The sequence below is a fragment of the Fukomys damarensis genome, unplaced genomic scaffold (assembly GCF_012274545.1).
Source record: "Fukomys damarensis isolate Sample0158 unplaced genomic scaffold, DMR_v1.0_HiC HiC_scaffold_30, whole genome shotgun sequence".
Taxonomy (NCBI): Eukaryota; Metazoa; Chordata; class Mammalia; order Rodentia; family Bathyergidae; genus Fukomys; species Fukomys damarensis.
Window position 1 is genome coordinate 500899 of NW_022900942.1, and position 13346 is coordinate 514244.

Here is a 13346-nt window from a genome sequence, read left to right on the forward strand (position 1 = left end):
ATTTTGGTTGTTGGTTTTTCTTATTATTCCTCAAGCAGAAATTTCATCTCTAAACTGTTAACATCTGTATTTTGAGAACATTATACTGCATTGTAATTTTGCTACTTTCTTACATAAAATTTTTGTTGTTGGTTAGTTTTTTTCATCAATACTGCATGATGTACATGATGTCTATGATCATCTAAGGGAGGAGGTACATTAATATATCTTGAATGTTTTTATTCCCTCTCACCTCTCCACTGTTTTCTTTTCCTCTATCTCTAGATCTTCTTCCCACATTACTTTTTATTAGTAGTAGTATTATTATTAATTTATGATGTTAGTTTCTGTTGGTGACATATAATGACTATATTCTTTGTGGAGAAATACATAAAATATGAAAATATTCCTAAGTGGAATTTACTTTGAGAAAGGAAATACCCAAGTAATACCAGTGGGTCTATTCGGCATAGTTGAAAAAGACAAAAAGTTGATACAGCAGAATATCACCATTTGTTATCATTGAAGTTTTGTTTTGTTTTTTTAATCAGGGATCAAACTCAGGTCCTTGTGCTTGTGAAGCAGGCAGTGGCACCACTGAGCTAAATCCGCGGCCAATTTGTTAATTTTGAAAAAGCATTTCATAATTATTTAAAATTATTATTACAATATTTATTTTGAAGTTACAATTTTAAATATTCTCTGATTTAACAGAATAGAACAAGCCATTGAGTATGTACCTGCTTAGCATGTCTTGGCTCTACACTTCTTTTTCTAAGAGCCTACTTACCATAAGAGAGATGACACCAAAGCTCTTCAACTTGAGCATCGGTGCACAGGTTACAGAAAGATAAGGTGAAAGCAACCAAAACTTTTATGCCTCCCCTCCATCACAATGAAGGTGCAGAAAAATGCTTGAGAGTGTAATCATACTCATCTTGTATAAGGATAATTTATACTGAAGCAGTAAAATGTTGCTAATGATAAATAAATAAAGGAGAAATCCTGAAGAATGAGACCTGCATTGAGTAATTTTACAAAGATGCAACATAATATATAGCAGTGAGGACAGACAAGAACCATAGGGGCAACTCGATAGTGATCATCTTCTACATGTTTCTTGCTCATGACTTTTACTCAGACAAAATTGTAATAAATTCCTGCCATGTTTCTAAAAAGTACCCCAAGGGCTTTGGATTACCTGACTGGCAAAAGTGTGGAAGGAAGCTTATCAACTCCCCTGATTTTTGGCTATGCAGAAGGTGCGTTCTCAGAAAGGGCTCTGGGGAGCCAGGCACCATGCCTTTGGCCAAAGAGATAAACTCTGAGGGGATCCTCAGGTGTGGCTTCCCAGCCTGAGAGGAGTAAAGAGGGAGGTGGTCACATACAGCATATTTGCACTTCCTGGGTCCCTGGAGACTCAATATCCAAAGATCCTCATTAACCAAACACTATTTTCTCATCAAGATCAGAGCACATTAAAAATGTTTAAAGATTAACTCTCTAGAAAGATAAAATTCAAGATGGCCAAATCCCTTGACTGTGAAGCCAAGTTACTCACCCAATTCATCCCAATGGTTTGTGCTTCTATACATTTCATATACCACACACAAATGTTCAGGCACCACTCTTCTCTATCTTAATTCCTGGCTTATTATACAGATAAACACAATGATGCTTCTGAAGCCTGATTCTAGTATTTGATGTGAAAGCTTAGGCTTTACATGTAGGTATATAAAATATCACAGAATGTTTCCTGAACTTTAATATTCATTCTGAGAATTTAGTTCAGCAGATTTTATTTCACATCTTTAGTTAATTCTGCAATAAATAAAGATATATGGGATAATATTTTGTAATTTCACAACTACCTTCTCCAAATTCACAAAATTTGTCCCAGATAATATTTTACTTAACATGAGGGGATAATGGGACAAATTGGTGACTCTTGATTTTTCTTACAGAATAATGAGAAATTACAACGTCATTGCCAATAGTAATGTGCTGGCTTTCAGTGATCTCAATTGATGTAATGAAACATCAGCTACAAGTAATAATTGAAGATGATATAACACATTAGTGCTTAAATTGAATCTTTTCTTAAATGAATTCAATCTTTAGTGAAATGTCAAGATATTTAGCTTCATGCTAACTCTTTTAGCATACATTTCTTAAATAGAATGATGCTATAGTGTATCTTTTTATATCAGTATAAGACAAGATGGCATTTTATATCACCCTTTAGAACCTCATCTGAATTTATTTCAAACACATGCCATAACACAAAAATTATAAAATGACACAGTTGATTGTATGAAAGCTTGTACATAAAATTATTTGTTCATCATCAAAGATCTAGGGGAAAAATATCAGGCAACAAACACAAAATAAAATATGTAATCTCATCATTTTGGAATGTGGCAGTAGCATAGCCAGGAATTTTCTTTCATGAAGAATTCAGTCATTGTGAATTCCTTTAATCCCGTAGGTCCAAAGCCAATGAATCAACACAGAAAAGAGAGTATTCTACCAATGAGTTTTTTCAGGGATTCCTTCATTTCTCTGTTCCATAGCCTTTAGATAAAGAGGTTTAGCATTTGAGGGACCACAGAATACATCACTGAAGCCACTGCAGTCTTCCTGATTAAATCAGTACCTGCAGCACTGAAGTACACCCCAAATCCTGTCCCATAGAACAAGGACACAACAGACAGGTGAGACCCACAGGTGGAAAAGGCTTTATATTTTACTCCCTGTGATGGTACTCCTAAAACAGAGGACACTATGTGGATATGAGAAAATAATTCCTCCAAGAGTAATAGCACCAACTATGCAAAATAAAACATAAATGAGGATGTTATCAATGAGAGCATCAGAACAGGCAAGCTTGATGACCTGAGCAAGTTCACAGAAGAAGTGAGAAATTTCCTCGTCTGTGCAGAAGGACAGCTGCAGCACCATCAGACTGTGAATCTGGGCATTACCAATGCTAAGCAATAAAGAGATAAAAACTAGCAGGACACAGAGGTGGGGACTCATAATGACTGTGTACCTCAGTGGATAACAAATGGCCACATAGCAGTCATAGTCCATCACTGCAAGGAGAAACTTTTCCAGGCATACAAAAATTAAGACAAAACTAACCTGTGTAAAGCAGGCTTTGTAAGAGATACTCTTAGTCTGTGTTTGGATGTTAACCAGCATCTTTGGGATGGTGGTGGTGCTTATGCAGATGTCAGTGAAGGACAGGCTGGAGAGGAAAAAGTACATGGGGGTGTGAAGATGGGAGTCAGTGCTCACAGCCAGGATAATGAGCAGGTTTCCCAGGATGGTGACCAGGTAAATGGACAGGAACACACCAAAGATGAGGGGCTACAGCTCTGGATCATCTGACAGTCCCAGCAGAAGGAATTCTGAGAAAGCAGTTTGGTTTGGTGGTTGCATATTCTCCGTGGATCTAATGGAAGAGATAAGGTGAAAATTACGTGAAAAAATGGATTACATACAAAGAGCAGAAGCCTCTTCTCGAAATATAGTATTCATAATTTTTTTTGTGTACAAGTCACTTTTGAAAAGCCTGGAGATAAGAATCAGTAAATTATGTTTTATGATTCATAATATATAGAATACATCTAAATTTTAACAATCATTGCTTTAAGAAAGAAATATTTTTCAATTATATCAGCTTCATTGCTGATATTCTCCATGCTCATGTCTTGTCTCCAATCTACTCCAACTTCTGTTGTATTGATTTAACCCCAACTTTTCCTCACACTTTAATGACAAAAATTGACACAGTTACAGAAAAGAAGACTGCTTCAGACATATTCCATGCCCTCATCAATAAAGAAAAATGAGCAGAGAAAAATAATATGACATACAGATAAGTGAGGCATATAGGGCTCCAACAAGCTATGATCAAAGAAAATCTGCACTTAGGTTTATAATAGCCAAGATCCCATAAACACAACAGAAGAACAGAGCGCTACATGTACTTAGAGAAAAGAAAAAAATTTCCTACAAAGGAAAGACCATCAGAATCACAGCAGAAATTCAACACAGACCCTAAAGTAAAGGAGAGCCTGTAATGAATTATTTGAAGCCCTAAAAGAATACAAAGTCCAACCTAGATTGACATAGCTTTCAAAATTGATGGGAAAATAAGATACAATAAAAGACAAAAAGCACCCAAGAATGTTCATGAATACCAAACCATTTTAAACAATTCTAAACAATATCCTAGAGAAAAGCAATAAGGGTCACAACTCCATGAGGCTCAGCAAAGTACAACAATCAGAGAAGGAAAATAAATTCATGGAAAAAGGGTGAAAATAAAAAATAAAAGTTCAGAAATTGGAAAATATTATGAAAATGATGAGTCAATACACATTAGTTATAACCCTCAAAGTTAATGGCCTCAATTTACCAATCAAAAGAAATAGACTAATCAAATGGATTAAGAAGCAAAATCCAACAATATGCTCTATACATGAAACACACTTAATTCAAAAATAAATTCATAGACTGAAAGTAAAAAGGATGGAAAAGAGTTCTCAATGTGACAGTAACCCAGAAAAAAAGAGGTAGCTATATTATTTGCAGACAAAGTAGATTTCAAACCAAACCTAATTAAGAGACAAAAAGGACCACCACATCCTTGTAAAGGAAATAATTTATGACAGAGAAATAACAATTACAAATATATATGCACCAAATACTAGTACACCCAACTATATGAAATAAATATTAATGAACAGGCTAAACCAAATAAGCACTAATACAATAATAGTGGTGGACCTTGATACCCAATAGTCACAAATAGACAGATCATTTATACAGAAAATCAACAACAAAACACTAAAAATTAACCAAACTTGTGAACAAATGGACTTGATAGATGTCTACCAATATTGCACCCCACAAAGTCAGAATAAACATTCTTTTCAGCTTCACATGAGTAATTTTTCAAAATAGACCACATACTAGATCACAGAACATGTTTAAATAAATGCAAAGGAATTGAAGTTACCCTGTATATTGTTAGACCATAGTGCAAATAAATTGGAGAGCAATAGCATAAAAAACTTCACAAATACATGGAAATTGAATAACACTGTCCTGAACAACCAATAGTTTAAAGAGGAAATTACTGAAGAAATTAGACAGTTTCTACAATTAAATGATAATGAAAATACAACATAGGGGAATCTATGGGAAAGAGTGAAAGGAGTTCTGTGAGGGAAATTCGTAGCAGTGACTGCCCACACTAGGAAAATAGAGAAAACTCAAATAAACAACCTAAAGCCGAACCTCAACCTTCTAGAAAATGTAGAACACAAGCTCATCTAAGCTGCCCCCACATTCCTGAAGTGAGACATCATGGACACAAACCACACTGTCCATGTTTGAAAAAATGAGATATGATGGTCTGACCGCTGATGTTGACATCTTGAAAAAGCTCTGCTAATGCTTTAGAGTAGGGCATAACTAACATTTGTAAATGATCCAAAGTGTCTCATGATAACCTTTAATGACTTTAAAGGTTTCTTTCTTATTATAGGCCTGATTATCTCCTTGATTTTTCAGGTATGGCTACTTCTACCCATTAATGTGATTACTTTAAGGGGAAGCCATATATCAGAGCAGGGTATAGGGACTGGGCAACTACTGGTGAGACTTCTTTTCAGAAATTTCAAAGCCCATTTTTCCCAGAGACTAGGAAAAACTTTCTATATAGTCCTGGATGAATAAACCAAAATACATATAAGAGTGAAACTAATATTTATATGCTGAATTCAATAATTGCAAAATTTACTTGGTGAAATATAAGCACCCCAATATTTCATACTGTAACTGCATTTTTAGAAGGTTATTTCACAAGGTAACTCACTTAAATAGTAGTCTGTAGATTGAGGCGTATTATTGTATTCAGAGGCCCTTACAAAGAAATTAGAAAACAGACAATGAGAAGAAGTCATGAGATGATACTGAAATGAGACCAACTACAAATAGAGACCTCTGGAGGAAACCAAGCATCAATCCATCAATCTCTAACCTCGAAAACTATGAGAAATTGAATTTTATTTTTTTCCTTTTTATTGAGTTTATTGGTACAATCTAGGTATAAAATACAGTTATATTCATTATTGGGATCCTGTACCTTTACATAATAGGTCTTGATTCTCATTTTTTCCCCTTGTCCCCGCCCTCCCTTCACCCCCTCCTCCCCTCCCCATTTTCAAACACTTTATTTCCATTTTTTCAGTTTCTCATATTTTTTCCTCTCCCTTATTACCTTCCCCCTACCCTTCCCACTTTCCCTACACCTTTAGCCCTTTACTTCTTATTTCACATTATACTTACCTGGCAGGGGAGATACCATGATCATGAATTTTATTTATTAATTAGCCCATTATGTATGCATTGTTATTATACCTCCAGAAAGCCTAGACACTGAAGTAAATTATCCCCATAAACACCAAAAAATGAGTAAATGGCATAATATTTTATGAGAGTCATCTTTCTGGAAGAGCCACACATTTAGATTTCTTCCCAAAGACAAAATCATCTCCTGGCTTTGAAGAGACAGCAGGTGTTCTGCAGAACAAGAGCTGGATGAATCTTGGTAAAAATGTAAATGAAATCAGGCTGATGGGGACCTGTTTCTCATCATCTTGTACATATACAGTCCCCACAGCTGCCCCTGAGAAACAGTCATGATCAAATCGTGATAAAGGAACTTTGGGTTGCATGGCTGCTTCACTGTGAATGATGTTCAGCATCTTACCTGGATGTGGAAGACAGATGATCTGGTCTCAGAAAGGACAGAAGCTTCTACTGAGCCAATGGGTTCTTTAACAAGAAGGACCATATCTGGATGGACCAGTAGCTGTTACTGACTGGGCAGGGCGTTTGAGTGTTTCCCTGGCTGACTTCTATGGTATCTATATCCCACAGGGGGATATAATATCCAGTGCTCCTCATTAGAACAGAAATGTTACTGCTATTTCTGACCCAGGCGTGCATGTCCGTAAAGACATTGTAGGCACAGAGGATCACAGGGTTGTTGCTTCCTGACCTCTGAGTCAGGTGTAGTGCATTTATTTATTTTGATTGCTTCTGTTCACCTCTGCTTCATATATCTCAAACACATATCAGATTGAACTTTTCTAATAAATATATATCCTTGTCATACCTCACTTAAATAAATACATACCTCAGTGGGGTCTTTTAATTTCCTCTGTGGAGAAATATGTGTTCATCTAGTTTTTTATCCAAATGTTTATATTTTATTTGTAAATGATAATTATGTATTTGGAATAGCAACTCTTTGCATTTGTATTATGCAGATAAATTTGTTGTATCTCATTTTTTCAGGATATTGGTATTAAATCAAGGGCATTTGAACTGAATTACAAGACCAGGCCTACATTTCTTTCTCTCTCTCTCTTTTTTTAATTTTCAAAAGTGGTTTCCTCGGTTGCTAAATTGCCCAGGCTTTTCTCCTACTCATAGGTCTCCTGAATCAGCCTCTCAGAATGTTGAGTTTACAGGACTGAACTATAAAGCCTGGATTACCAATTTATTATTTAATACTGTCTCTTTTTATGCATTTTATGACATTTAATATGTGAACACAAGTTTTTAATTTTACTATGGTTTTCTTTTTCATTGTTTTCTCTTATGGTCCACATTCAAGAGGTCTTAATGTATGAGGGAAATTTTAGTCTCATGATTTATTGCGATCTATCTATACCTATCTCTAGATATACTTTACTTTTGAGTTTAAATGCACTGTGCACATTTCTGATATTGTAAATAAATATGGGTGTGATTCCAAAGAAGCTTTGGGGGGAAAATCTCAAGTCCTGTGCAGAGGAAGGGGGACACGGCTTGTCAATAGCCTTCTTGATGGACGTGTGCAGAAAGAGGAGGACAGAGGATGTGATTGTGGCAGGTGATGATGAGGGATCAGCCAATACCATATTGGAAACAATAAGTTTTGAAAATTAATCCTTCATTTTCTCAAGCAGTTGTCCCAGTAATCTCACAGACCAAGAATTTCATACACAACCAAGGATTGCCCTGCTTAGACATTTGTATTGATTAGTTATTGATCTTCTTCAATTATGCTAGCTCCTGAGGTAGGCAGCAGAGTATGCTCATTGACCTTGAAATATTTCCTAATTTTACGCATACAGTTGAGCAAGTTTGTGCACAGCTGTATTTGAAGTTTATTTATTTTTCCTTCTAAGATTTGTCTTAGGGCACAGTGAAAATGGTGTTATTGTTCTCAACTTACATATCCTCACATGTATTCTTCCTTTCTTTTCTCTGCTTGGGAAAAATGTGAAACATATCACTTTAATAGGCAGATTTAATCATCATCCACTTTTGAAAAAGCTTCATCATAACAATCCTCATAAGTGTACAGGAGTCTCCTCTCATTTTGATTGTGGTTCCCATTTTGATCCTGCAACTAAGTGATGAAATCCTGTTGAACCTTTAGATTTTCAAATCTGCTCCTTCTCAGTGCTCACATCAAAGGGTACTATGAGGTCAACAGCACCATCAGACATCCTTATATATAAGCGATATAAATTTCTGTTGAAATGCTTTAAAGATTCTACAGACAGATTTTTCTGCTTAGATTGCAGGCCTGTTCTCTTTACCTCACATGACAAAACTCCATAAAGTAGAACTCCATCCTCAATCACTCAATTCATCTTCTCCCTCATTTTCTGAAAGCCAATGCAATTAAAAATATTACAGAATAATGTATAAATGATAGCATGCAATAACATATAGTGAAGAACTCTGAGTTCAGTTTTCATCTGTCAGATGCAGAGGTATCCCTGTTTGGCTCCAGTCATAGCTCAGGTCTTAAATTGAGCCGGATGGTTTCTGAGGTTTCATGATGCGGAGAGTGGCACAAATGTATCCACTAAGCCAGGGGACCTTGGTTACATTATTCCTTGTAGCATCTTCTGAAACATATGATTGCTTGCAATCCACATCCATGGATCTATAGTAGCAAAGGCAAAGCTTTTAGAGCTTAAGTGATAGCATCAGCCTTCTGCAGTCTGCTTCATGTGATTCACCACCCCGGTCTATGACATGTCCACATCTTGAGTTCACAGATATCTCTCAAACAAAAATACTGTATTGCTGCCCTTGGAAACTACTCTATCTCTTCAGAGATCACTGAGCCCTCCTTGTTTAGAAAGAAGTATTGTCTTGCTTTCATAGAAAAACAGGCTCAACTGGGATTCTATTCACTCAGCTGTTATGGTAGAATTACTTGTTTGCATCCAGGAAAAATTGATCTTATTGTTGATATTAACTTTGTCTGCACTACATGGAATACTTAAATTTGTTTTACAAGGCTAGTGATTGTTTGTACTCTTCATCTATTATTTTTCTCTTTTTTTCTTTTATTGTACCAGGCATCAAACTCAGGACCTTGCATATGAGAGGCATGTGATGTGCCACATAGCTAAACCTCTGGCCCTTATTATTATTTTTTTTTAAAAAATGCATTAGATTAGGATGGCGAAGAAAGAAAAGACAAGGCCATATTGTCATGAATTTCAAGTAATGCATCTTGTGCAACAGAAAGGGTGCAAATGGCAAGCATATTTTAATTTGATAAATGTATGCAAATGTTGAAGTCCTTAACTACAAAAGATGTCAAAAAGATCGTAAAGGGAAAACAGGATTCTATCTCATGAAACAATGGTTGAAATCTGACCATATGTGCTGAGTATATGGAGAGATCTGAGAATACGGTGTTTTTTTTTCTTGGAGGGGGGCATTTTGTAATTAAACTGAAACATGAAATAGAAACAAAGAAACATCCAATTCCCAGTCTTCATATATGGAGTAAAGTGTTCTGAGAAAATTTAAATGGATTTTTATCAAGTTCTAAGAGGGACTTCATTATATATTTTTTGTTATTGGCAGTAATCACAAAAAGTAGGTTAAAATATGTGGTACAAATTGAAAGAATAAAAATTAAGATTTAACATCCATGATATATGAAGAGAACTCAGTATGCTATAATTTTCAAATATTTAGCGAATATTGTAATTATTTATACCCACAAACTTTCACATCAAAAAAGGAATGTAGCTTTCAGATATCATAAAATAGATTGAAACCCTTAATTTTTAACTAAAAAGCAACACTAAAATTTCCTAGAGAAGTGAGGTGTATTTTGCATGGAAAGTCTCTGAAACAGACTTAAGCAGAAGTAATGGGGAAAATTTACTGGCCCCTAGAGTCAGGAAATCACCCATTCTGATCTCAGAGAATCTTAGTCCTTAAGGATATGTCATCCTAGGATCAGAAGAGTAAAATTTCTGGACATTGTGTCCAGATCCAATTTTTGGATATTGTGTGCTGCAAGGATAAAAAGACCTTGCAAGTCAGCCAGCAAAAAACCTCAGAGTTTCCCTGCTCCATTGCACAAGCATACATAGCCTCCTTCCTGGGATGATCCTGCTTGACCAGTGCCACACTGGCTTAGTTATTCTATTAGTTTTTGCTGATGTCACATAATCTATCTTCAATATTCAGGTAAGTTGTTCAACATCATTGGTCTTGGAGCAAAATAGAATATGAAATCCTTTGTCCTCCCTTCAGAAATGAGGGTAGTTGCTGTATATAATTTGGAGAAAAAGAAGGTGAGGGTATACACAAGTTAATGAGAAGAAAGCCCTCCACAAACCTGCTGTCAGATGCCTCTACCTTGACACATTTCATGTTCAAGATGTGACAAAAATTACTGTCAATTACAAAATTTAATTCTACTAAAAGTTGCATTGCTACCATTTCCCTCTAAGAATTTCGCCCACTTCAAACCTATTTATCTCACCATTCTTGACACTTTGTGAGGCAGTTCTGAAGATCCTCCTTTCTGAATGCATTTATGAGGTGTGATAAATTAATACAGAGATTATTTATACCAGTGTCATTCAAGAGGAAAATAATCTTATAGAAATATTGTCTTCATTCTTCATGTACCTTAATCACCAGATCTGACAGTAGAAACATTTTGCTTCCCCTCAAAGTCAAAATGCCTAGGAAAGTGTGATCACCACAGAACATACATTCAGCCTTGACAGCATAAATAAAGACATAGATGCACTCTCTCCAAACTTCTTTTTAAAATGTGGCAAGAACAATAAGTGCATTTAAAACATGGGATAATATTTTGAGGTCAATTAATGGCTATGTACGTTTCAACAATTTTTTTTCAAAAAATTAACGTCCACTGTACTTTTCATCCCTCCTCTTCTGTTTGCACCAATGCTCACCCACCTGTATTCTGATGGTCTCATTCTCTTCCCAAGAACAAGTCCCAACTACTTCAGAACAGAAAGCTGCCCCTTCTCAAGCTCAATGACTTTGAAAAGAATTAGCCATTTTCATTTGTTTATTTACCTACTTCTTTGGTGGTTCCAAGTAGGGGATTTTATTTTTTAGTTTTTTATTGAGTTTGTTGGTACATTCTTTGTATACAGTATGGTTACATTCATTACTGGGATTTTGTACCTTTACATGACAGGTTTGGGTCTCATTTTTCCCCTTGTCCCTACTGTCCCTTCATCCCCTACTCCCCTCCCCATTTACAAACACTTCAATTCCAATTTTTCATTTTCTCACATTTTTCCCTTATTCCCCGTCCCCTACCTTCCAACTTTCCCTACACCTTTAGCCCTTTTATTCCTATTTCACATTGTTAATTATCCCATTAGTATCTTGAGTACTATTATAGTTTTTCACACGAGAGAATCTATTCAGTATTTACACATGTGTGACTTCTTTACTTCATTTAGGAGTATATCCTCAAAATGTATCTATTTTCCTATGAATGACTCTAATTTCTCATTCTTTATGGCTGAGTTTTATTCCATTTTATAGAAAAACCACATCTTTTTTTATCCAGTTTCCAACTGATGGGTAAATGGGCTGTTTTCAAGTTTTAGCTAATACAAACTGTGCTGCTATAAACATGTGTGCATATGTCACTGTGATATGATTCTTTTAATTCTTTTGGAGATACTCAGCAGAGCTATGACTGGGTCAAATGGAACATCTAGCCCTAGCTCTTTGAGGTATCTCCGTATTGATTTCCATTGTATGAGTGGATTCATTCTTAGTGATATCATAAACTGATGCTAGAGTAACACTGCTTGAACAATTAAATCAGCAGTGTTTCAGAGGCAAAACTCTAAACTGCCAGGTGTCCATGGGGTGGTTTTTCCTGATGCAGTCCTTTGATTTACAGCCATTGGATTTTTTATAATGTACTGTTTTTTCATCACGTCTAAAATAGACCATTAAATAATGGAAGCTAAAAACAAAATAGCTATTTCAGAATTTTTTCTCCTGGGACTGACGGATAATCTAGAACTGCAGACCCTAATATTCAGCCTGTTGCTATCCATGTACCTGGTCACTATCCTGGAAACCTACTCGTCATCCTGGCTGTCAGCTCTGACTCTCACCTCCACACCCCCATGTACTTCTTCCTCTACAGTCTGTCCCTTAATAACATCTGTTTAAGCACTAGAACAGTTCCAAAGATGCTGGTGAGCATCCAAACACAGGATCACAGCATCAACCAAAGAGGCTACCTTGCTCAGATCTGTTTAGTCTTGGTTTTTAGTGGTTTGGAGACTTGTCTCCTTCCAGCAATGGCCTATGACCGCTATGTGGCCATCTGCCATCCCCTTAGATATGCAGTCATCCTGAACATCTGCATGTGTGTTTCACTGACTCTCTTCTTGTTCATTAGCATCACGGATGGACTGCCATACATTCTGATGATGTTGAGGCTGTCCATCTGCATAGAGCTGAGAATCCCCCACTTTTCTGTGAATTTGCCCAAGTTATCAGGCTCCCTTGTTCTGACACTTTTAGTAGATAACAATGTCATATATATTGCGGTTTGTATATTGGGTGATGTTCCTGCATTTGGAATCATTTTGTCTTATATTCACATTGTGTCATCTATATTGAGAATGCCCTCACCATAAGGAAAGTATAAGGCTTTTTCTACCTGTGGTTCTCATCTCTCAGTTGTTACCCTGTTATATGGGACAGGTTTTGGGGTGTACGTTAGTTCTGCAGTAACAGACTCAATGCAAAAGGTTGTACTGGCTTTGGTGATGTATTCTGTGTTCCCTCAAATGGTGAACCCCCTTATCTATAGCCTGAGGAACAGGGACATGAGGGTCGCTTTGTGGAAACTTATTGCTAGGATAGCCTCTTTTCGGTAATATGTTATTTGCTCTGTACTTGTATAGGGTAGGTTAAAATTAAAAGGTTCTGGATGAGTCAGAGTGTCCCTACCTAAATTT

The 13346-nt window shown here is 36.2% G+C and overlaps 1 protein-coding gene and 1 pseudogene across 1 annotated transcript; one reads left to right on the forward strand and one right to left on the reverse strand.

Annotated features, from left to right (window-relative positions):
- Window positions 1-2483: 2483 nt before the first annotated feature.
- Window positions 2484-3423, reverse strand: LOC104866666 (annotated as a pseudogene).
- Window positions 3424-10528: 7105 nt separating this feature from the next.
- Window positions 10529-13022, forward strand: LOC104866667 (olfactory receptor 7G2-like). The gene is made up of 2 exons (XM_033757610.1): window positions 10529-10557; window positions 12395-13022. The coding sequence occupies exons 1-2, from the start codon at window positions 10529-10531 to the stop codon at window positions 13020-13022; spliced, it is 657 nt and encodes a 218-aa protein (XP_033613501.1).
- The last annotated feature ends 324 nt before the right edge of the window (window positions 13023-13346 follow it).

Excerpts from the sequence above, each read along its gene's own strand:
- LOC104866667 (XM_033757610.1), top strand. The coding sequence starts at position 10,529 with ATGTCACATAATCTATCTTCAATATTCAG. Across the intron at positions 10,558-12,394 it reads AATCTATCTTCAATATTCAG|AACTGCAGACCCTAATATTC; the intron begins GTAAGTTGTTCA and ends CGGATAATCTAG.